Source organism: Gymnoscopelus microlampas (genome assembly GCF_963454915.1).
Source record: "Gymnoscopelus microlampas genome assembly, chromosome: 2".
Classification (NCBI taxonomy): domain Eukaryota; kingdom Metazoa; phylum Chordata; class Actinopteri; order Myctophiformes; family Myctophidae; genus Gymnoscopelus; species Gymnoscopelus microlampas.
In genome coordinates, this window is record NC_139939.1 from 41,217,872 (window position 1) to 41,244,489 (window position 26,618).

Sequence of the window (26,618 nt, forward strand, 5' to 3'; positions counted from 1 at the left end):
GGAAGATGCATCCATGAGATATAGAGAGGAGGCAGGGAAGGTCAGATGGAAAAACGAAGCGATGAGAGGGACAGAAAAAGAGAGCACAGATATAAAAATAGGTAGAGAAAGAAGATACAGTGAGAAGGACAAAAATATGTGAGGTAATGGGTTCAAATTATCCCCACGCACACACAAATACTTACAGCCAGTGTCTTTGAGTCTGTTGATGGCATTGGAGAGGAGGCGGACACAGCCCAGGAAACCTGCCCCTTGTTTCTTATGGATTTTTTTGTGGTTCCACACACTGATGGTGATAGAGTCTGACTTCCCTATGTAGCTGAAAGCACAAGAGAGAGAGAGAGAGCGAGCGAGAGAGAGAGACACAGAGATTGAGAGAGAGTTTCACAAGGTACAGTAGCTGGAGTGTGTGTGAGTGCGTCAGGTTTTACATTCCAATCGGCTATGACTGAGTTAAAAATTTCGCTGGCCCTGGGTAGGCAAACCGGCCAGGCGGAGACCTGCTCTCAGAGGAGCGCATTTTTCTAGGATTTTCTATGGATTACCCTTTTTATTTGTATTTTTATATAACGAGTTATAGATTCATTGCAATGTAATATAGTAACCTAAATAGTACTGCCATAATTGACACAACACAATGTAGGCAAATGTGGTAGTTTAACTACTAGTATAGAATAGACAGCTTAAACTATGCAAAATGTAGGCACACTATTCCTGATGAAACTGGTCGATTTGACATGACTCGTGTGTGAGACAAGAATCATTTCAAACGGAACCCATGGTCTAATGACAGTTAATGTAGGGGTCTATGGCATGAAAAAGATTGAAAAGTTTTTAAATTTGAGTGACGATCAGGCTGTGCCGTAGTAGCTACAGTAGGAAAAAAGTTAAAAGTTATCCATCTTACTAACCAACGTAGAGAACCAATATAGGGATATTAAGGACCAATGCTTTTTGCACAATCTAGACACATGCCACAGTTTGTCAACTCAGACAGGATATTACAGTAGTCAGACAGGGAGGATATTAACATGAAACACGGTATAATGTGACATCTGTTTCACCTTTCAGTATGGTTTTCTGGCCTCAATGAAAAATGCAATGCTGTATCCGACAGTGACAAAAATAAATAAAACACACAAATACACCAGTTTTTTTTTATGTCAAAATATGCAAACACAGATGCCAAATTGAACTCATTTTGCATCTCTGACAAGCACCGAATACACACCGCGACTGCGGTGCAGATTTTCAGACTGTGTAATGTGGCAGATTAGCGGATCCCAAAGTAAGTGTGAGTGTGTGTGTGTTGATATGTGCGGCTGAGTCTAGTCTAGCCGTGGTTGAAGAACAGAGGAAGTCCCCGTATTCTGCTCCACCACCGTCCCAATTCTAGACAGCAGTGTCAGTAAACCCACACACACATGCAGTGCACAAGACATTCTGTCATGTATACACAATCACATCATATTCACTCATGCTGTCACACATACAGTACAAGTGTACACGGCAGCACTCACAGGGCACACACAAAATCACAGACAATCACATTCTCTCGCACGCACGCACGCAAAATTACAGCCTAACTGGCTGCACAGTCAAATCGTAACTTCGTAAGTACTAATTTAGCTGATAGTGTACAAATGCACCCGAAAGTGTAATTTTGTAAGCTCTCAGAGGTTATTTAACACAAAGGATTTTACAGTGTGTGTGATGTCAATCTTGGCATTATGTTGTATATCATTCGTGAGGAGAGGGGTTTCCCTGCAACATGCATCAAAACAGATGCGTGGCCTATGAAAGCCAAGCGGTAGAAGTTGACAGGGCTTTGGCTTCATGTCGTGTTTACAACATTCAGAGGTTGTGGAACTTAACAAAAAATAATCAATCAATGTTCTTCTTTGTCATCTGGCCACACTATCTGATTGGACTTCAGAACAGGAAACGCAAAAACGATCAAGGCCTGAGAGAATGAAAGAGGACGCGTTCCCAAAGTCAAAAATCTGTGAGGTCATGCAACATCTGAAGCTCTTCCATAGACAATGAATGGTCTATTCATTTTGTGAATCGACACAAGATTGTTTTCCTTTTTTTTATTATCCTCAAATGGCCTTTATTCCATAATAGTATATTGACCCTTCAACCCATAAAATATCCTCCTGGGTGCTCTCAGACACCTGTGGTGGTTAATTAATAGCCTAGTTTTGTCATTATACTGTAATGTCAGAGCCAGAGCCTCTCCACAGAGAATGAATTGGGATATATGCCAGTTCATCTGTGCAGTCCAATTTATTCACTGGTTTGAGTTTTTGTGCTCAGTTCACTAGCATTTGATGTTGGTGAAAGATCTGTTTGATACTATACCTTCTTACTTGACTGATTCTGTATTGACCACTTAAGCCCATATAATTCATTGGACTTTTTTTTTAATATATGTTAATTTCGCCTATAAGTTTCATTTTAAAATAAACATTTTGCATCGTGGCTAAGAGCTGTGCGGCCTCATCCTTTGTCAATACAATTTTGCCTATAATGACATACTCTAAATAGGGATGCACAATGTCTTCCATTATCTAAAAACAAACAGAGGCATGTATACAGTGAATGTATAAATTAAATAAATAAAATCAATAAATACAGTAATTTAGAATGGTAGGTTACATTCGCTTGGTTAGACATTGAAATTGACAAACGGTGCAACAGTTCAGGACCAAATATAATTCCTCTTTTCTTCCCCCACACCCTTACAAATCAAAATCTATGAATGTCTGAAACAACATTTTGTCTAACTGGTTGTCAGAGCATAATTATCACAAGAACAAAAAGCATGGCCACAGTAGCCTGGCAGAGAATAGCATTAGTCATATTATTCCTCAAAGCAAGCCCAATTAATGTTTTCAAACATGAGCAATCCTGATGCCAGCCGTGTTCGCAAGACGATTATGCGATATGTTTGCTATTTCTAAAAGATCTTAGTGCCAGTCATTAACCTTTATTTAACAAGGAAAACCATTTACATTTATTTAATCCTCCTTCAAAAAGCTACAGAGATCACTTGTATCGCATCAATAAATGTCCAATGTTGTTGATCAGCTATTTTCGTTTTTTCCCGTAAAATGTTCACCTCTAATTACATGCCAAAAATAGGGATGTCCGGTTGAAAGTCATTAAAACAAACAAACAACCATGGCTTTCTTACCTTCAACACCATACAATACAAACACAGAGCACTGCATTCTCTAACGATTCATTTAGTTTTGTAAGAACCTGCTCTTCCTTACAAAGAATGGTTGGCAACTCTAATATAAGCTGGTTTACCAGCGACATCTTGAACGCATTAGCACGCACTGTAGTGCAGTGAATACCAAACACACACAGAACTGCTAACAATCTTCTCATCCCACAGAAGCAAACTGATCAAAGAACTTGTTTGCTAAATAGCCGTATTCCTTTTGGTCTTGGGACAGAAGGGAAAAGTACACTGTTACAATCCTGTGCCATGTAAAGCCTAATTTAAGCATATGCATTAAACTTAAGAAGGATCATCAGATCATAACGTCCCTTTTTTGAGAGATCTAATTTCTTACTCCATTGAACAACTATAATACATTTCTTTGTACAGCAACACGGAGATGCCTGCTATACTTTTGCATTTCTCATCAAATCAACGCTACCGATGTTTACTTAGATAAAGAAAATGTAATTAAGTCTAATCCCAGACTTGATCTGGTCTTAATGAGGAAACTTTTGTAATGTCAGACCCGCAGATGCATCAGCTGTTGTGCAGTTCTTTTTTTCTTTCATGTGGTGTCTTGTTTTTCCACGTGCTGCGGTGTCTCTCTGAGGACATTGAATCATCTCCCTTCACACAGTGTGAATGTGATGCGATAACTAGGCCAGTGTGATGATGCAGCGACATGTGTGTTGTTGTGCAAACCGTCTCTCACAGAGGGAAAGGAGAAATGAGAGAGCAGCCCCAGACAATGACTAAATGTCTGAGGTTGAGAGGACAGGTAGAATAGGACGCCATTTCCTCATACAAAATGATTAAGCAAGAAACAAGAATGATTCATTGATACTATAGCCTAGTTAAATTATTGGATCATTAGAAACTCAGGATTTTATTAGATAAGAATTAATATATTAATAAGAATGAAATTTGCCGTCTCGGACAGCATTCAAAGGAGTTGAATGTGTTATTTAATACTGCAGTATCTATTAGAACTTAGAAGCCTAGTAGTTGTACGTTATTTTTGTTTATGTTTATATAGCTTGAGGAACCGTTCAATGGACAGGTGGTGCCATCTTTGGAGGTTTTCAGTTATTACTTTCAATGGGGTGACGTCAAGTTATTTCAAATAGTTAGATGTTGGATTGTTAAGAGTGCATGAAGAAATCCACAAGTGAGAAGGCTCAGGATTAAATTGTATTCAGCAGTTTTTATTAGAAGCCTAGTAGTCTAGTTGTAAGTTTCACTTGCTAATTTAGTGGTTGTTCGAGTTTCAGTTTTTGGTCTTGTCGCCCTTTTGTCCGCTATTCTTTAGTTATTTTCCCTTGCTTTAGTTTCCATGAAAAACATATTGAAGGTGTTCAAGAAGATGCTTACTGAGGGTGAAGAGTAGCGTGTGTCTGTCTACTGTCAATTAGCGACGGTAAATGAGCAAGTGTGGAATTCGGTGACTGGAACTCTTACGCCCGTGCAGAGTATGGGAAGGCATTGCGGACTCCCCATTAGCTTAAAGGATAGCCAATGAGGAGAATGTCACGGAAAAAATCACTACTAGCGCATCGATTGAATACAGACCAGCTTGCTCCACAAGCTGGTAAAAAAGAACTGAACAGAGTACATAATACTGTACATACAGAGTTGAGAAACCTTGTCTCCTGGTTTAACCTTGCAGGTATGCAGAGCCAATAATTATAACTCTGCTTATCATTGCACAGCAAGTTATGGACAATGAGTGGGGGAGGGGCTGCTTAGAGGAGAGGCCAATTACAGTTTTAACATACTGAACACCCTGTTTACACGTGGCAATAACACGCAGGCTCATCGGACAGTTATCTGGGTGCGCACGTCAATCTCAACTCCTCACAAATGTAAAATGTATAATCAACATTATACATATTATTTCATTAGCTGTAGTTATTATAATAATAATTGTTATCATCATCATCATTATTAATGAATCCAGGTGTTACATTGGTAAAGTAAAGTTCAATATACCATACAGTGTATGTTTTATTGCTGTGTTGGGTACTTCTGCACCTTTACCACTGAAATGACCCTAACAAAAACACACTCAGCAATTCCAAGCACCCTCGCTCTAGCATACACTAACAATAACAAAGAGACATGCACGCTCACACAGAGAGAAAAAATGACTTATTTTCTATCAATTACACACCCCATGAAGCCTTGTATTCATGGATAATTTTCAGTTTTTGTCGCATTCCTGAGCCGTGTGGTGCATAAGGATTTAAGTCCTAATGCAGTTAAGAATTACATTTCATCTAAATTATTGTTGAAGGTGCTGTTACTATTGCCAGCCAGTCCTGGAGTCAATAGAAAAGAAACATTTTGGACGACAGGCAGTCTCTGAATGTTTGGCATTCCGGTAGCATTTCTCTGCATTGTTAACCATTGTTCTCACAATCTGCCTGTTTAGCTGCAAGCAAAAAAAATGCCTTACATTAACACTTCACCTGCCAGAGTTATTTCAGATTTGTTGCTGTTGTCTGCCAGAACATTTTCATTGAAATTTAAAAAGTACTCAGGAGCCGAGATACATCATTTTTAAGTTTTAAGTTACCAAGGAAGTGGATGGGAGTCTTTTCCTTCGAAAAATCATATCTCCTTGGTCTTTGGGTCAAATTGAAAACAATTTTTTTTTTTTTTTTTTTTCCAATATTTTTAAATTTTTTCAATAGAACGCGTTTATGCGTGACTGGCGGCCAAGTGCGCTATTTAATAGATCGCATTTATGCGTGATTGGCAGGAATTGAGTTAAAACCGGGAGAGCATCCGTGTCATTTTAGATTTTTGCGTTGGCTATTCAAAAATAGCAGATATACAAGCTCACAGCACGTCAAACTTTTTTTTTTAATCTTGAAAGTGTGAGAACTACTGATTTAGAAGGCATTTGTAGAATCGGCCTCTGGTCTTAATGGGTTAATGAGAAGGGAGAAGGGGCAGAGAAACAATGCAACTGGCACAGATCCTCCCTCTTTCAAAGGATGCCACTGCCAGTGAATATAATGGTTAGGGTGATACATGCCTAACATGTTACACTCATTAAGATTTTGTCTGACTATCCATTGTGGATTCAGTGACATAATTTTGCATTAGAGACGTTTTAAACTGAACGCAATGTTATTGGCCCCACCCAATGTTTGGAAAGCAGAAGAGTATAATATACTCTTCTGCTTATTATGGTGAATTCCATCGACTCTTTCATGAACTGAAACACTACAATGATTGGATCAAACCATGATTTCCGTATGTCATGGAATTTGAATCATTGTGAAGATCATGTGAATACAGGATGAGAGGAGTTTTAATTGGCCTGTCATCCCTGGACATGTCATTATAGGCAAACATTTATTAATTATCATTTTTAATAAAAATTCTATTAGTTGTGTGACAAAGTATATATAGGGCAATAAGTGGTTAAAGTACCCAAATAAAATGAAAAATGTTGTACCGCATTTTGGGACTTGGTGAGCAAGGTGTCATACTGCAGATGGGTAGCATATGTTGTGAATTTTCATCCTACCCATTGTTCAGGGCATAAATTATGCAGCCTGTGTGCCCAGCCCTTTAGGGGGACAGTGAGGAGAGAGCTGCCAACTAGTACCAACATATTTTCATTATGGATGGCCCATAGCAGAGCGCCAGACCCTTAGCAGTGTTATTTCACAACACAACACACCTCTCCTCCATCTCAGACCGAAGGATGGACTTGTGTGGAAAGCTGGCCATCTGCCAACAGTCTGTATGCGGCGCACTGCAGGGATGTTCAGACTGTAAAGTACCGGCATGACATGTAGTGTGTAGACTAGGGCCAGAGGGCATTTAAGCCACCTAACAGTGTCAGTGCTACAAACTGAGCTGTTCAGGGGGACACCCTCCCCAATGGTTGGTGATGGGCGGTGCAGAGAGATATGTTCAACTTCTTCATGCTATCATAACTACATACAGTGTGGCCTCCATATGAATCAATCAATACAATAATAATCTGCATCAAAACACATATTGACGCGCCCGCTGGCCTAGCGGTCCAGGCGTATACCACATAGGCTTTAATGCAACCTGACCTGGTTCAAATCCCGATACCAGACTTTCTCTCCCTAGTTCCTGTCCATCTAAAAAAGAACACATGCATCTCTTGAACAGTCAGGATATACTGTAGGCTCCTGACCGTTGGTGTCAGTAGCCTCGGGACCAACGGTTCCCGAGGCTACTGACACCAACGGTTAGGAGCCTATATCCTGTTTCCTTAGCATGAGGCAGTTTGAAGTACAAGTACATCCACTAGACATGACGCTAGTATGTCGCAGGTAAGCAATCCAACCCTTGATGCTGAGTGCCAAGCAGGGAGGCATCCTACACTTGGAATCAGCAACGCGTCGTGTGTTTGTGCGTTCGCATTCCTACGGTAGACCAGTAGTAATTGCCTCCAAACTCGGCACAAATATTAGTAATGGTTCTAGGCTACCTTTCATGCTTTCATACAATTTGTAAACTTTGATTAAACAGATCAAATCAGATTGTGCCCCCATAAATCCAACATGGTATGGTATGAGGCTCATTTCTAGACATATGAGTTTATTGACAAACCATGCTCATCATGAACATCTACAGTTGGGACCAGGAGACAGACTTGCGACCGTACACGCTTCTCTGTGCTTCCACCAGAACAGCCATCTACCCAAAACCCCACACAGACTGTTAGATTAGACTTCCAAGGTAATGGGGACAGCTGGGTGGAGAGCCGGCTACTGTCTGGGCAGGGGGGCATTTAAGGTCGGAAGGAGACAAGCACCCAAAGGACCCATTTTTTCCTAGTTGGGTAAATGTTTATAGTCTTTGGTATAACTCGACCAGGAATCGCACCCCAATCTCCCAGTCTCAGGGAGCACACTCTAATCACAAGGCCACTGGTAGAACAGTCAGGTGTGGGGGTGATAAAAATAAATGAAAACAAAACGATGTTGCCTTGCTAGTGACACAAATAAACTTTTGGACATTTCCGAATGGTCCGGTTTGGTCTGATGAAGCACTCTATCAATAAGAGTAATTTGAGAAGTTTTAACCACTTAACACATTGACTGCCTAGATCGAGTTAACTCGATATTAGCTTTTCATCACTTGCCTGCCAAGATCGAGTTATCTCGATTTTAGCAAAAAAATATTTTTTTTATTTTTTATTTGACCCAAAGACCAAGGAGATATGAATTTTCGAAGATCTTTACTCTCATCCACTTCCTTGTTAACTTAAAACTTAAAAATGTTGTATCTCTATCCTGAGTACTTTTTTTTTCCATTGAAAAATCTCTGGCATGAATAACAATAGGCAGTGAAAATAATTCAGGCAGTCAATGTGTTAAGCCCTTCATACTACTATATTTTCACTATTTTCGATTTTTTTTTGCCCACAATAAAGGACACCAGGTTTAAAAGTGATGAATGTTTCAACAGAACACTGAGCACATGTTACATATTGTAACATGGCAGGGTGGCGCTGCAGGGGAATTATGCCCTTGACCCCAGTCGATGGTGGTGCCATTATTATGATCTGAATTTGACGGGAACAGATCCCGCCTCCTCAAACTGCAGACGGAGGCGAGGGGGGCAGCCTTGGCAGACCGCCAAGCCCACCCTCCCATCTGCTCGCAGTGGCATGTCAACCATTTCCTGAAGCAGAGGGAGAGGTGAAGGGTCACTGGCTGGGGATTCCTCACCTCAGAGGTATAGGCCTGTCACAATTATTACATAATCGCCTAATCGTGATTATTTGAGATAATCGCAATTATTTTTGGATAATCGTCATAATCGTTTCCGTGTTGAAAAATGTTCTACAAGCTTACAATGCGTCACGCTTTATTTTATTTAAAACCAAAGAAAGAAATTAAAATCGTATTCTTATGTTCAATGCCACACAATTAAATCGTTAATGGCAATTATTTGTGAGACAATTAAACGTCAACTTATATTTCTGAATCGGGACCGCCCCACTCAGGGGGTGGGGGTGGGGGGTCTTATAGGCAAGAGTGGGTCCTGAGGTTGATGCTGACCAGGGCAGACAAGTACTGGGGAAACAGCTGAGTTTGTGTGTGCATTGCAAATAGATGTGTGTGTGTGTTCAAATGGTCAAACATACGGTAACAGCAAACACACTTGACACTTTTATAGATCATTGACAAATATGTCTTCCTTTTTACCAAATGTGTGTGTGTGTGTGTGTGTGTGTGTGTGTGTGTGTGTGTGCGCGCGAGCTCGTACACGTGTGCGTGCGTGCATAGCCTCGCGTAGATAGACTATATCACTGCGTGGATATGAGTCTGGTGCCTCTGAGGATGTTTTCTTTCCAAGGGGTTAGGGATCAAAAACAATGGCTCTGGACGCAATTGGTTAGACCTACAACTAACTACCAATCACAGTCTCCCATATTTGAATACTGGGCCCTGATTGGTCACCCCAGACTTCTGGAACAGGAAATGGATTCACAATGGAGCGGTGCCAGACCCAAATCGCCCAAATCGCAATATTTTTTTTTTGCACAGGCAGATTCGTCTGGTCCCAGGCTAGTGTGTGCATGCATCAAGTAATGACAAACCTACTTCTCCAACAATGCCTCCTCCCGCCATCTCTGCCTCATCCTCTATGGTTCTGTCTTTCTATGGGTGTATGCTCAACTCTATCTCTCCTCATTCCTTCGTTCCTCCACTCAGCACTCAACTCCATCATCCGCCCTCTCGCTCTCTCTCTCTCTCTCCCTCTCTGCTTTCCTTTTCCTCTCTCTGTGGTGGTGGGAACTGCCAGTGGGCCCTTTGGGTCCTTTAGGGCAGTGGTTCTCAACCAGTGGTCCGGGGACCACCAGTGGTCCTTGAGGGGGTTCCAGGTGGTCCCCAGCTAAATGATGGAAGAGTTGGTAACGAAATGGACCCTTATAGATCTTTAACTCTTGAGAGTGTAAAATGAAACATTTGGTTACATTTTCCGCTCTCAAGAGTTAAATTATTGTTAAACACCTGCATTTACTGAATTAAAGAATTGTTATTTTGCTCAACGTTTGCCTGTTGATCTCTCCTATGGTACCAACAATACATAAATACAGCATGGAATTGTGGACAAAATCTTATCCAACGACAACAAAATATTCTACATTTTGGGTCTGAGAGGCTAAATCTCCGTGGCTCAAATGCCCAATAAATAATGGACCTTGATATGAAAAGGGTTGAAAACCACTGCTTTAGGGTGATTACTCCCTGCCCTCTTTTCTTTACTCCCTGCCTTTCGACAGAGCTCAACACGGAGGACATTCACAACAACCCCACTGGCCCCCAGTGAAAACACTGCTTCCTTCCATTCAGTCAAGCAATGAGCAGCGAGACGATCAGGGCTCGTCTTTTCTTACATTATTGGCCTTTACCCCAAATAAATCATATTCAAAGATATTATGAACCAAAGATATTATGGGAAACAATCACAACATTTTTTTTTTTGCCAAATATGTTTTGGGGGAATGATAATTAACCTCCTTTCGTCCATCAACCATCAAATATCCAAAAGAAAATTGGAGAATAGAACAGTTTTCCAGTAGTATTGCAAGAAACGTAATCAACGCTATATCACGATATCTGTAACTGAAGAAGTTCATAATGTTTTGGTGTAATATCGATATTTTGACACACCCCTAATGAGTATTATTTTCTAAAATTCTATAACTTTGATGAAAGTCTGGCCCGAGCAGGGAGCGTGGAATGTGTACAGTCCCAGGGTATTGTAGAGGCACTGTGCGCATGCTAAAAGGGCCATAGTGGTTTATAGCTGGGTGTTGGTGCACACGGAAAAGGGGAGGCTGATTCTGCATTCCTCACACGCTTATCATAGCAGCTCCACGCAAAGCAGTGCCAGAGACTGAAACCAAAACCTACAGTACGGTGCCACTAGGGAGTCACAGTGTGTTTCACTTCTCCTGTTTATTATATGGTATGGAACTGAGGGTTACGTGGCTACACTTTTGGTACAAACAGACACTTCCCCTACATGAGCAGTCTCACCTTTTTTCTTTGATTATTGTGGCTCGCAAAGACTGAATTCACAGCTGCTTCTTGAAAACAATTGAGATGTAAAATGTGTGAATAATTGGAAGATTGACATTCAGTGGCAATTTTCTTCCTCTTTCAATTCAATTCAATTTTCTTGCAGTGTCAAAACACTTTACATAATAGAGCTCAGACCCAACGACAGAGAGAGGGAGAGTCAGATATATTAGATACTGCATAGATATTAGTCTGGAATCTGGGTGGAACCTGCATTTCCGATAAAAAAAATGCCTCTGGTGATAAACCCGCACCATATTTGTATACTGGGCCCTGATTGGTTCCCCACAACTTCAGGGGCAGTGAAATCCAATCACAACCGAGGCCTTTTTTTTTGCTGGCACATTCGTCAGTCAGAGAGAGGCCTTTCACATGCCTATCATTTAATAATCTTGCTTTGTAAATCCCAGTGTATGCATAAAATAGTGGAAATACAGTATACTGAAGTCATTGTGCTTTAAAAGCTCAAAATCACTCATTTGAGTTGAAATCAGTTTGACATCTCAAATAGGTTCAGTACATTTACCATCTTACATCTGCAAAGCAAAGGGACAGGGAACACCTTGGGTTGTCAGAACAATTGAACTGGCAGTTATCAACTTTTAATTAGTTAAACTACAGTTTTATTGTGCGCATGCAGTCATTCACAAATATAGTCACATACAGTATAAGCATATACTGTCTTCAAAATGGCACTTAGGGAGGGGAAACTGTCATGTTCGTTCAATTATTGCTGGGGATTGGTAGTATGTGTTAAATCTTGCAATTGTTAGTTATTGAAAGATCTAAAAGGAGTCCTGCCACCGACAAGACCGAATGAGAGGTCAACATAATGCTCACTAGACAGACTGATGTGCTCAAACTAATGTGCAGGACAGGTCTCTGTCTGTGTTCGGTGTGCCCCTATTTGTTCCCTTTCCAGTTTGGCCCCTGAGATGACACGGGCCCTCCCCTCCCCTCCCTTCTCCACATTCCCCTGTTGCCACCTCTGTGAAGGTTAAAGGAGAGTACCGGTCATTTTAGGTTGTATGTTTGATGTGTAGCTAATCACTCACCAACATACAAAGGAACGTTGAATATTCTGCAGACCCCTTGCAGTGGCATAATGGGAGACGTGTGTAAGAGTGAAAATCGTCTATTTTAACAGATGCTTTTTTTCTCCTAATACTCATCGTGGAGTCTCATGATACTCAAACATGCGCTGAATGTCCCGCATGAGCTACCGCTAATGCAGAACGACATGACGCTGGTTGCTTGTTTTTCTCACAGAACCTGGCGTGTGCCATCTGTTAAAATAGACGATTTTCACTCTTACACACGTCTCCCATTATGCCGCTACAAGGTGTCTGCAGAATGGACAACAGGGGCAGATCTGGAAATATTCAACGTTCCTTTGTATGTTGGTGAGTGATTAGCGACACGTCAAACATACAACCTAAAATGACCAGAACTCTCCTTTAAGTTCATTTTCTAATAAAGTCTATTTGAGTTAACTCCTTGGTTTCCTGAGTTTGTGTTCTGCACGTGGGCTGTACATTTAAGTTTGAGGTGTCGTGACAAGAATGCTGTTAATGATGACAGAAGGCTAAAAGTCAGGTTGCTCCTCAGTTTTCCTCACACCCCCATTGTGTTTGTGACTGACGTACAGATGATAATAACAACTTACAGATCATAATGTTGGTTCCACTTGGGGTCCAGCGTGTTCCTCACAGTGTCTGTGGAGTGGCATTGTCCAGAGCCGTCCACCACCACCTTGGCAAATGGATCTGGCAGTCCTGTGAAGCCAAAATAAGGAGGAGCAGAGACAAAGAGATGGCTTTTTAGATGACTATCTATCCGAAACCTGATAGCATCACAGGCAGACAAAATTTGGAGGACACTCTGTGACCGTCGTAAATAGTTGGTCACGGGACCCATGGATGGTCATTTGAGTGTGTAAAAATGTATATTTTTGGACAAATTGTAACTTGTGTTTGATGCTATATGGTCATCATAATTATGGTTATAATCATGTATGTTGAAAATGTATTATCATGTATCAAATGTTACATCATCATGACATACTAGTAATCCACAAAATTCAAGTAGTCAGAATGGGCCTTTGGGGGAGACTACACACAACAGTAAGCATGATCAGTCCATATCTTAAAACTATGTGCAACAGAAAAGGTGTTACCCTATTTGACAGAATTCTATGCATGTTTTCAGAGTACCTGTTGTACCCGTCTGTCTGTCTGTCTGTCTGTGTCTGTCTACCTTTTATGCCCGTATGGTGATTTATGTATCTGTCTGTCTTGTGTCCCTTCTATGCCCATGCCGTGTCAGGCATGCTCAAATATGGAGGTCCTAGCACTATGACGTCAGTACTATAACGTCATATTGATAATATCAGGGTACTAAATAGATGGGGATTTGCTGAACTCTAGATTCTAGTTTTTATGATCTACTGATCCGACGGCTTCCCACTCAGCACTGCACTCCCACGGGTCACACGGCAAGTTTAGAGTTGAACATTTGGCCAATTCTCGAGACATGCAAGGGGGACACAAGGATTCCGTACATTTATAGATATAGACTAGGCTCGTTAGGAACGATTCCAGTTGGGAACACATGCCCCTCCGGGTATGCATTGTACGCGTTGTCAGAGTACTTGGCGCACTACCGATATACTTGTATACTTGGACGCCAGTCTATGATGTCAGTACTATGACTTCATACCGTCATGAGGTCATATTGATGACATCAGGGATCTCCATGTATGGAGAGCTACATTATGGAGATAGTTTTGGAGAACCTCTGATCCGACCATATATGGGGATCTTTTTTTTGTATGTATAAATATTGCGTATTTATACCGCTGATCCAGCCGACTGGGTCCTCTGCGATACACAGAACAGTTCATGAGGTACGCGGAGGACAGATACACACACTCAAAGAGATTTTGTGCATTTATAGTAGGATACTGCTTTGGGCTGTCACAATTATTACATAATCGTCTAATCGCAATTATTTTTGATGGTCGCAATTATTTTTGCATAATCGTTTCCATGTTGAAAGATTTTCACACATTTTCAAATACTGAAAATATCAGATCTATAAGCTTACAATGCGTCACGTTGTAAGCTTGTAGATCAGCTATTTCTGCTATTTTTACATGAATAAAAATGTGTAAATATGTCAATAATGTATTTGTATATTTCAATTATTTGTCATATCTGCCCTGTGCAATTTTTGATCCCGAAGCCTAAAAGGCTAAAAAAAAAAGGTTCCAGTGTTCAATGCCAAACACACAATTAAATCGTTAATCGCAATTATTTGAGAGACAATTAATCGTGAACTTAAATGTGTAATCGTGACAGGCCTAATACTGAGTGATGATTTCAACTGAAAATGGATCGTCTCCTGGTGTGGAAACAAATATTATAATCAACCAATAGGGCCATGAAGTGGAAGTGGCATGCAAACGTTGCCAGTGAAACGTTATTTACAGTCCGAATTATTTACATAACATGGAGAGGAAATGACAAGCAGCGCTGCTATCTGCCGAGTGGCTCCAAGGCATGTCTTTCCACAGTGTCTTATTCAAAGGGAAATCTGATAAGGGATACTATTTAGTCTGTGTCTCATAGTAATGGCACGCTCTGTGTGTGTTTGTTTGTGGGTGTGTGGGAGTGTGTGCGTGTGTGCGTGTGTGCGTGTGTGTGTGTGTGTGTGTGTGTGTACACATGCGCATGCATGTGTGTTTGTTTAGAGATTGTGCCTCTGAGCGCCGATACCTCACACTGGTCAAACCTGTTAAGTCACATTTGCTCTGTTGGGACTTCCCTTTTTGGCTGTTTTTTTTTTTTGGTGTGCATGTATGTGGATGAGCTCATCTCTGTCACAGGAAGAGACTCTACAAACCCACGCTTATTCATAGTAATTGCATCCTAGGCTTCCAGGTAATGCGGCGCAATGTGTTGTGAGCTTGTAAATCTGCTATTTTCGGCGTGCGACTCTGACACGGAAGGAAGTATATATCAGGCTTAAATGTCAAATGAGGCTACTGGCTGAATGGGATGCAGTAGTTGCAATCCAATGTCTTTACTACAGCCATAACGATGGCAATTATGCTAAGGGCGTGTGCTGCTTTAGGTTATGCCGTTGTGAAAGCTGTCTGGTTTGTGAAACTTAACACATCCATTCCATGCCTGAATTAAGATGAGTGACGGGGGAAGATCTTCTACCCTGATTACATGAATGGAGTTATATGACAAAACGAACAGCTAAACGATTTTAAGTAGATGCGAAACCACAGGGGAAAAAAAGATAAAGATTTACGATACTCAGCATTTCACTCACTTACTGTGTGTGTGTGTGTGTGTGCATTTCACTCACTTACTGTGTGTGTGTGTGTGTGTGTGTGTGTGTGTGTGTGTGTGTGTGTGTGTGTGTGTGTGTGTGTGTGTGTGTGTGTGTGTGTGTGCGTGCGTGTTGCACCCAAATTAAATTAAAGTTAAACATTATTCATATCACTTACCTACCTACCTCCCTCGGGCACAATTAGTACAATACTATAATACATCTGCATCTGAGGATGCTGACTATGACTTGCCTTCTAGTCTAGACTATTCAGGTTAAGTGTGCTTCCAAAACTGGTTGTTGCCACTCAGACGTTGCTCTAGTCCTGACAAGCCCAAAAGGGTCATTAAGTGGAAATGCTACTCCAAAAGAAGAGCACTGAATAAAACCACATGCAGTATCTACGCAGTTCGATTCATATTCTATAGGTGCCTTGTTCTTCCTAAGTGGCACTTTTCTACTTAATCGCTACACCTATTACGAGCGGTTTCACTGGCAGTGCACGTGACAGGTCTCCTGGTTCTGCATGTCAGACAGACAGACAGCACCTTAGGGACATCATTTTGAGAGCCAACACGCTGCCACTGCTGACAAAGCCAGTTCTCTAATCCACGTGGGACTCAACGCGGGACAGGAATAGTAAGAAAAAAAAGAAAAAAGATTCCACTCACGGAAGAAGTCTTTCTTTGCCAGGTTCTTCGCACACAGGACTGGAAGAGAAGAGGCGGAGAGACAGATGTTAGAAAACAAGTTAAAAGCTGTGGACGTTAACAAGTAAACAAAACCATAGCAATCAATCCCATGAGGTGTTTCTAATGATAATAATGTCTTAAAGATGTCTTAAAAAACAAGAAACATTTAAATATATTTATTTGATTTTTATATATATATATATATATATATATATATATATATATATATAATATTCACTTTTTCAAACAGCAATATTCATAATGAATTTCAACAGTGTCTCTTAAAATGCTGTTAATTGTCCCTTATTACACTCTTGAGTGTAATAAAACAGATTCTAATAATGTTTCTATTTAATGGTGTCATGCACATGCAGCTGCATGAGCGGTGTCATTGGACTTTTGAGTGGACAGACAAAACCTGTTGTAGATAAACTGCTCAAAAAAAGTTCGGAAACTTAACTTCGGTCAATTATATCTCCACTTTAATAAAACCAATTGGTATTGTGTTTTATATCATTTTTATCGTTGATTAGTCACCTTTACAACGAGGTACAGCTTGTAAGGATTGGGCATTCGTGGAATGAGCAACACAGCTAAACGTGTGGGTAGCGCCTCCAAAAAATGTGCCAAAATCACCCAATATGCTTCTGTTGGTAATCGCTCTTGTTTTGAGCAACCTGCCAGCACACACCTGCTGAGAGGTGTGTGCCAGTAGTCACAGGTGTGTGACTGCCTCACAGGTGAGTGACTGGCACCTGAACATGGGTTTTGCAACTTTGTTAAGTTGGAGTGTGTGTGCTCCAAGCAGCAACACTGCCCCCATGGAAAGATGCCACGTTTGTCCCTTCAGGATGAGGCCTGTGCAATAGGGCAAGTGAATCAGAGTGACAGCATTATTTGGTGTCAGCCCAGGTACCATTTGCAAACTTAGGACCAAGTTCTGTGAGACTGGTGAAGTCAACAAGGAAGACAACAACCCAAGACCCCTTGCTTAACTGAGGAACCATAGATTTACAGGCCAGATTTGCACAACGGAACCAAAGACAGACGTCAAAGTTGCAGGACCCATGCTCAGGTGCCAGTCACACCTGTGACTGGCACACACCTGCCTGCAAATGGTACCAGGGCTGACATCAAATAATGCGTAATCTGCGTAACAAATCATCAGCTTCACTTGCCCTATTGCACAGGCCTTATCCTGAAGGGACAAACGTGGCATCTTTCCATGGGGGCAGTGTTGCTGCTTGGAGCATACACACTCCAACTCAACAAAGTTGCAGAACCCATGTTCAGGTGCTAGTCACTCACCGGTGAGGCAGTCACACACCTGTGACTACTGGCACACACCTCTCAGCAGGTGTGTGCTGGCAGGTTGCTCAAAACAAGAGCGATTACCAACAGAAGCATATTGGGTGATTTTGGCACATTTTTTGGAGGCGCTACCCACACGTTTAGCTGTGTTGCTCATTCCACGAATGCCCGATCCTTACAAGCTGTACCTCCTTGTAAAGGTGACTAATCAACGATAAAAATGATATAAAACACAATACCAATTGGTATTATTAAAGGGGAGATATAATTGGCCGAAGTTAAGTTTCCGAACTTTTTTTGAGCAGTTTAGATTCATTTTTATAGCCTGGTTCCAGACGAATCTGCCATTGCAAAAACAAAATGTGCCCTCGGCAGATTAGGTCTGGCCCCTCTCAATAGAGATTGGATTTCTCTCCCTCCGAAGTTGTGAGGGACCAATCAGGAACCAGTATGCAAATATGGGGCGGGTTTATCACCAGAGGCATTTTTTGAATTTGCCCCTCGGAAATGCAGGTTACACACAGAGATTCCAGACTAATATCTACGCAGGGATATTAGTCTGGCCATGCCAGGCTGAGGCTACCATTTTTACACAGAGATAAATTAGCTCTCAGGAACTTACAGTGTAGCTCTGTGTCTGTTGTTAGTGAGAACTTCTAGAAGTCCTGCGACTCCTGCCCCACTGGCGATAATATCACCTGAGCCTATTTATACCACAGGTTAAAAGCCTGAGTTTGCAAAAATGAAAGACATTTTCCTTTCTGCAAATTTGTCCTTTTGGTCAGATATTTAGTCCCATTTTCAATTGGGCTACTGTTAGGTTTCATCCATTCTCCTTTAATGACATCACTTTTGGGTGGTGCGTGTTAATGTTTACAGCAGCGTGGTTCCAGTATTTATGAATATATATCTAGTCCACACAGTTTCCCCTCAGTAACCAATGCACTGCCGTCCATACATCCCTCATGTCGGTCTGTCCAGGCTGTCCCATTATGAGACCAGGAGGAAGAGCAGATATGCGTAGCTCGCCTTGTAAAATATTGAGCAGACAAGCATTCTTTCCTGTATGAAGCAAGTCTCCAAGGTGTGCATCACGGCCAACACGTGATGGCTTTCAACAGAGATGGACAGAAAAGAAAGAAAGCATGTGTTCCTATATCTCTCCTTCCCTCTCTCCTTCTCTAAAATGTCACTCTCTTGCCCCAGGTGGACTGAAGTGGGCCAAATCTTGCTTTGCAGCACTAGTTAGCCAAGCCAGTGAGAGTCATAGAGGGGGACAAACTCTCCAGCGCCGCTGGTTAAGGACAGCGAGAAGAGAGGGACAGAGAGGAGAGGGGGGAAAGAGAGGAGAGACAGAGAAGTAGACAGACTGGGGGAGGAGAGGCAGGCAGGGGGAACAGCCCAGTTGTCCCGTCTCATCTCCTCACTGGCTGAGCAGGAGAGAGGGACTGATTCTGGGAGGGAGAGATGGAGGGAGGGAGGGGGGGGGGGGGGTACAGGAGGAAGAGAGGGAGAGATAGCAATGCGGAAGGAAATAGATGAGTGGGAAGAAGAAGCAGAGGCAGATCCAGACAGTCAATAAGGAGAGTGTGATCTGCCCCCTGATCTCTCACTTCACCTCAACCCTGTGCATCCATGTTCATCAAGATGAACACCGAAAAATTGTCAAAAGATGGGTTATGTGAGGACAACATGCATGCATGCGTGTAGGTCTGCACACACATACACTGCGACACATTAACTTTGTTAAAAAAGAAAAGCCCTCTGCCTCCCAGCTGTCCTATGTTGCAAACGTGACATAATGCATGGTACTTTAAGGAACACAGAAAAGGAGAGTTCCTGGAGCTAAGACCCAGCAGGGAAAACAAATAAATAACTAGAAAAATGTGCTCCACAAGTTTCCGCCAGGCCAGGTAGGTTATGGTGGGCCAGCATTGTTGAACACACACAAATATGTTGATTTGCAAGAGTGCTGAAAATCTGTATGAGTAGTAGCAAAAAGGATGTTTAGGACGTAGAACATGATATATGAAGGACATTGTAGTTAGGCAGGCATGGACTGTTTGTAGTTTTGTCTATGAGCTAACTGTTAAAGAATTGGTGTTAATGTGAAGTGGCTTGTTATAGTCAGGCACATTTTGGGTGGAGGTTCTTGGCCAATCAGGATGGAATATGAAAAATCTGACATATCCGTCTTGATCACATGACTATACAGATAATTGTGTACAGGTTTGCGTGATGTTTGGACAAAATATGTAGGAGTAATATAAAAAAAATAAAAAAAAGTTCTGCAAAAATCTCCCTCCTGGTGGCGCTATATTAGGCCAATTTGAAAAGGGTAGCATTTCTTCCTCAACCTACTGTTGAGGGGTAACGTGTAACGGGTAATCTGTGTGTAACGTTTCAGGGCAAGTAGTTCATGATGATTTGAGGCATTCTGTTCATAATGAGCCACTCCTGCTAACTTTAGATGCCAATCTTAGCCAATCAGGATGGAATAGGAAAAATCAGACAGATCACTTGACTATGTGTACCAATTTGCGTGATGTTTGGACAAAATCTGAAATAATATTTAAAGAAATTGGGGGCAAAGGTTCTGCTCTTGCCTCCAAGGAGTGTGTGTGCAGGGTTTCGCGTTGATCAGGCCAACAGTGCCGGAGATTAGCTGTACACAGACGGACAGACACACGGACGGACGGACGGACACACACACACGCAAAGGACAGACAGAGGCGAAAACATAGTCTCGGACACGCCTTTAGCCTGACGGAGACAATAAGGAGATGAGATGAGGTTTCCTGCTGTGCACCAGACTCAGACAGACAGAGCAAGAGATCCTTTAGACAGGCTGGGGCCACCGCTGGGAATGCACCGATCCCCAAGACCATCTCCCAACTCACAACCCTGGAATGCACTCAGTCACCCTCTGCCCTAGCGTGTGTGTGTGTGTGTGTGTGTGTGTGTGTGTGTGTGTGTGTGTGTGTGTGTGTGTGTGTGTGTGTGTGTGTGTGTGTGTGTACCAGGGTTGAAAGCAGGCAGATACACAGTCCAAACCCAGATGCACAAACGCTCACACTCGTTCTTTCAGACCCCCCCCCCCCCCCCCCCACACACACACACACACACACACACACTTTTCCTCCCGTCTTTCTGCAGCCTTTCCCAGCTCATTATTAATAGATGAGGCACAGGGCACAGGTGACGTGCGGCTCTCCGTTCCCAGGCCCCTCGTCCCCGCCAGCCTTTTCATATGCCTGGCTCGCCGCATGACAGCCTGCCTTTCTCACTGGATCCCAAACTCAAAAGACTTTTACAGACATACAGTTGTTGTGAGGCGAAAATAAAAGCTTGTGAAATATAAACGACCCTAGGTTTCTTCCTCAATTGAATGATTCAATTGATGAAGAAATTTTGGGTCGTTTCCTGCAATGCAACTTTGTCCGAGTCGTGCTAAAATATAACACAATCTGATTAGAACAAACCGATGACACGCAAGAGATTGTACTTTCCAACGCCTTCATTCACAGCGTAGGCTGGAAAAAAATCAAAGCTGTGATCCTAATTCACAAGCCTTCGCTAACCGTTGGGCTGGGGGCATGATGCTGAACCAGTGGGCATATCCTGTGTGGTGTGCAGGAATCTGACACGCAACACAGTGCCTACGTGCTTACTCTCCCATCCCTCCGAACAGCAGTGTGGTCTATATTAAGGCAGAGATACTGTATAATTTCTTTCCCTAAAAATGTATTAAGTAACAAAACAATTGTTTTCTAAATATAAGTATTATTATGTATTCTGTAATTGCGTACCCCCTTGAAAATGAGATTGTTCATCTCAAGGGGTTATTCCCAATAAAGAATTTCAACACACAAAGCTGACAGGTGAGATGGCATAGCGTCCATGGACAAATGTGTCTATCTGAATGTATGTTGTCTGACAACAATAAGACAGGAAGTTCTATTGTACGTGTTGCTGCTGTGACAGTTTTATGTACAAAATGAACTGGAGGACTGATTGTCAGTTGTACATGTGGGAAATAAAGCTTTATGGTTGAGCTTGCTAGGAAGGCAATGACCTATTTTCCAAACTAGGATATTCAATAGACTATGAGTACACGATATAGATCATAATATATATTAAGGTCATAATGTGATGTGACAGATTATAAAAAGTAGATCACAGGTTCATGCTAAAGTCTGGTTCAACTTCATCCTTATATCCCAAACAGGCTCTCATGAACCTGCTAAATGGGAGGGCATCATGAACTGAGCATATTTTTACAATCACAATAGCCCATACGTGGCTAGAAATGGGCATAGTCTATTGCGTTCCGCTTTCCAGCCAAACCCAGATGTAAATGAACGAACAAACCCGTCTCGGAGGGACAGCAGGAACACAGATTACAGTACATACTAGCGAGAGTGACACAGACACAGCCGAACGAATCAGACGGAATCCCAACATGGAGAACAGAAAATCACAACAGAAAATCACAATCCAGCTCGAGGTACAGCGCTGGCTGGGTGAAAACGAACAATCGGGGTAAATTATACAGCCAAAGCAGAAAGCCTAGGCGCTGCATCTAGGCAGCCAGAAAAGCCTCCTGTGACTCAAAATGGACACAGTGCAATATAACAAATAAAGACTGACAGAGAAAAAGAAATATAGTCGCATGGATTTGAAGTCTTTGGCACGGTCTCCTAAATGGAGAGAGTCTGCATCTAGATACAAACTCAGCCACAGGGCCATGAAGTGGACTGGGGCCTATATCCTCCCCTCTAGATATGGTTTTGCATGACAGCTTACTTGGGGGAAATATATTTCAAGGCATTAACACTCAATTCTGCTTGAGTGCATTAAGAGATAACTTTGTTTGTTTACTGGTTATATAATCAGAATTAGGAATTGCATTTGCTTATTCAGTGTCACTCTGAGCTAAACAAGAAAAAGAGCTTAAAGCATACAGTGAAATTGAGTTAAGTAAGAGCCACATTAGAGTCATTCACATAAGCATGAGCTTAAGGCAATAACTAGCTAACGTGTAAAGCAGTGATTTCTATGTGTCAACATCATCATGATGGCATTTTGGGTGGGCCTAGACATGATGACCGTGGATATTAAGGGATAACATTTCTCAAATTTCTGGCCTGAAAAATTGCCATATCTATTCTAGGCTCAATAGACCAACATTAAAATAATGACTAGAGAATGGTCCCAACGGACAGCAATGAAAGGCTATTTTGTGTGTGTGTGTGTGTGTGTGTGTGTGTGTGTGTGTGTGTGTGTGTGTGTGTGTGTGTGTGTGTGTGTGTGTGTGTGTGTGTGTGTGTGTGTGTGTGTGTGTGTGTGTGTGTGTGTGTGCGCTTGTGAGGTCGGAACCAGAGAGGGTGGGGGTTGCTCTAGTGATATTGTAGGATTCCGCCTGCCATTAAACTTTACCCCAAAATTAAAGGATGAAGGGTAGGTGAAAGCTGTTGGGAATGCAAGAGCATTGTTTAAGAAGCATTCCCATTTCTCCATACTGCAGCTTGAATAGTGAAGACCATTATTATCTTACAGTTCCTGGAGTGCAAATAGCAGTTTTTTGGATTGTAATTTGGGTTATAATTTGTATTAAAAAAGTAGACTAGGGTCTATCTTAAATATCCAAAATTGTGTTTCTCTGGGAAACAAAGTTCTTGTTATTTTTTGCTGTAGTGGGCCACCACTGCTGAACTGAGCTAACGGTGCTAAGTAGCTGTTAGGCTGAGTACTGAGGGAGCCTTGGTTCTCCAGTTACTCAGCTACGCTAATGGAGATTAAGGGATTAACCTGCACACTGCTTCACTGTCTCAGCCACCAGCACCACCAGCATTGAGGTAAAAGCCTCTTTCATCGTTATCAATGACCTCTCACAGACTCTGTTGCTGGGTAGAGCAGCCTGCTGCTGCTGATGAATGGATGCAAGGCAGCGGCACAATGAAGCAATGGACAGAGCAAAAGGGATGCTGGTGATAATCTAGGAGCGTGAATGAAATAAATGCAGAAAGGATTGGAACAAACAAACAGTTGATAAACTGTATGTATGAGTTTTGCAGGTGCAGAGTTGCATCAAAACAAATACCTTGGCTTGAGCAAGTTTGTGTGCGGTGCGTTGGCGGCTTTTAACGAGCTGCTAATGGAAGCAATGTGTTTTCATAGCAGGCTTTGCCTGTTCCGCTTGTTAATTTGCTTATTTGCTTACAAAAAACACCATCTGGTGAACAAGTGAAGAAGCACTGACTGGATCAAAAAGGCAAAAAGTGATAATGAGCCATGCACACTCAAACGTACAGTGCAAATGACAATGTTCAATACAAATGGTCCAGGCCCTCTTAACTGGTTTGTGTGTGTGTGTGTGTGTGTGTGTGTGTGTGTGTGTGTGTGTGTGTGTGTGTGTGTGTGTGTGTGTGTGTGTGTGTGTGTGTGTGTGTGTGTGTGTGTGTGTGTGTGTGTGTGTGTGTGTGTGTGTGCAACAGAGAAGAGGGAAGGATAGAGATTAGGAGGGGAGGAAGACACTCCTGTCTTCAACAATGGTCAACCCTTTCTACAGATCATGTGCATTATAGATAGATTGTTGAACTTCTCATTCCTGAAACCCAGACAGACCTGAGACCACTCACTGATTATTTGGTTAGATTTGGTGTGTTGGAAAGTAATTTTGTCTATTTTTAATTGCCTATTTTTTGTCTGGAACTAAATATTTTGAGATGGGACGGCGGCCAAATACATATCATTTTGGGGGTCCTGAAAAAGTTTGAGCACCACTGATATAGCCACATACGTTTTTCAGAAACCCGTTATAATTTTGGGGGTCCTTGACAATTATGAAAAGGTTTGAGCATCACTGATATAGCAACATGCGTTTTCCAGAAACCTGTTAAGACGTTTGTATATGCGTTCCCGGATTGAATGGGTTAATCAGTCCTCGAACTGAAAGCAATAAATAAAAGAGGAGGGGGGGGGGGACTCAGGCACTATACATGTACAGTCTGAATGTGTATGGAGCTGCTACTGTTTTGTTATAAGGTGGGGTTTAGGCCCTAGTGATATTGAAGTGCTGCCAAGATACCAGTGGTTGGCACAGGGTCATTTATAACTTGAGGGGTGTTGTCCAGTCCATTGTGAATCCCAACTTTAACAATTACGTGTAAGCTGAAGATAAATTGGTGAATGATTAAGTAGAGCAACAGCTGACAAGCAGGAGTTCATGTTACCGTACCTAAGCCTCCCGGGGAAGGGGATTCCTCTAAAGGCAGACAGACACGATCACTGCCGTTGGCCAAATGGATGGAAATCCACTTCTGAGCTTTTGGAGTAAAAAGCGTGGATTGTAATAACTGTAGGACATTTAGAGTGGCCATTTATTGTAAACTATTGAATCAATGAACACCGAATGAACGAATCCTAATACTATTTTTAGATATTTTTTTTAAATTCTCAACGATATATTGGGGTATAGGACCCTTTTGAGCTTTGAGAGTGCATATCTTCCATCAATTGACCAAAATAGGCAGGTCCAACTCAAAATAGTAGATAGTTATGTAACCCTAACCCTATACATTTCTTTACTTTTTATTAGCGAATAAAAATACATCTTTACAGAGTGATAGCATGTGTTAGAGGCTATTTTGCATGATATAACAGATACTGCCTTGAGATTTTGACTTTGCCGTTTGGTGTGCCTTGGGAAGAAATAATTTGTAAGCCACTTTTCTACACTAAATCAGCCAGCCTATACTGCAAACTCCTGAGAGATTTTGCAGTGTCTTCGTATTCAGTAGAGAAATTCTAAGCATGGTTTAGGTGAACTTCACTTCCAGTTGTTCAAAGAACAACCGCATGTCTGTTGCAACCTTTTGTTGCAACCCTTTCTTAAAAGGGTCACTGAGGGGTTAAATATGCCTTATTGTCTGCTCAGGACACTTGAAACAGCAGCTGTTTAGGGACCATTTGTCATGACCCAAGCCACTCTATGGTCTGAAAACATCTATAAATCAACGGAATGGAACCATGTGACCAAGCCAAACCCTGCTTATCTAAACATCTAACGGAACACCTTTACAATTGGCTGATAGCTGAGGGGCTTGGGAGACAGACAGTGGCTAGCCAGTGACCTAGACTCTATGTCATCACGCTCCCAGAGGTCGACCACAGCAGCTTCCTTCCCCCAAGGGAACCAGCAGGTTAAAAGTGTAACATCTGAGCCTGTGTACACAGTACACACATGAAGCCTGCAAACCCACACTTGGCTCTGACAGAAAACAAAGAAGTGTGATGATTTGTGTCACCTCAGCTAATGAAACATGTTTATTTGATTTTCTGGGTGGGCAAGCTAAGTCCACACACTGATACACATTATTAGACAAATATAAAACAGTGACAATCCTACTATAAATGCACGAAATTAGCCTGTCCATCTGTGTGTGTAGTATGCCGGTCTGTAGTTCACATATCTCGGAAACCGTCCGACCAACCGACTTCAAACTCTGCGGGCGGGTCTCAGACGACCCGAGGAAGTGCTGTGCCCGGCGTCGAGTCGGTTGGATAGCCGGTTGTCCAGAACCACCGATCCAACCGATACACACATATATGGAGATCCAATTGTCCAGAACCACCGATACACCCATATTGGCATATACTGAATGATGACAGAGATCTCTATATATGGACATAAAAGGGACACAGCCAACCAGACCGACAGACAGACACAGAGATCTCTATATATGGACATAAAAGAGACACAGACAGACAGACGGGTACTCTGACAATGGGTACAATGGGTATTACATAACCGGGTGGGGCATGCATTCCCAACCGCGGGCCTTGTAACATTCCCGAGTAGGCAGGTCTAGTTAGTTATGCGTGGTTTCGATAACATCTTTTAGGCCTGTGACTATGAATCCATTTACTTTCACTAGGTATTTCTGG

At 42.1% G+C, this 26,618-nt stretch overlaps 1 protein-coding gene across 4 annotated transcripts in view; it reads right to left on the bottom strand.

Moving 5' to 3' along the window:
* The window catches only part of LOC311061738 (E3 ubiquitin-protein ligase SMURF2-like), a 94,769-nt gene that overhangs the window by 41,991 nt on the left and 26,160 nt on the right, over window positions 1-26,618 (bottom strand). For all 4 annotated transcript variants that reach the window (XM_084080428.1, XM_084080430.1, XM_084080427.1 and 1 more), the window contains exons 2-4: window positions 16,338-16,376; window positions 12,992-13,100; window positions 186-319 (exon numbers count right to left, since the gene is read on the bottom strand). In XM_084080428.1, coding sequence (XP_083936554.1) covers window positions 186-319; window positions 12,992-13,100; window positions 16,338-16,376 — 282 coding nt within the window. The remainder of the gene's footprint in view (window positions 1-185; window positions 320-12,991; window positions 13,101-16,337; window positions 16,377-26,618) is intronic.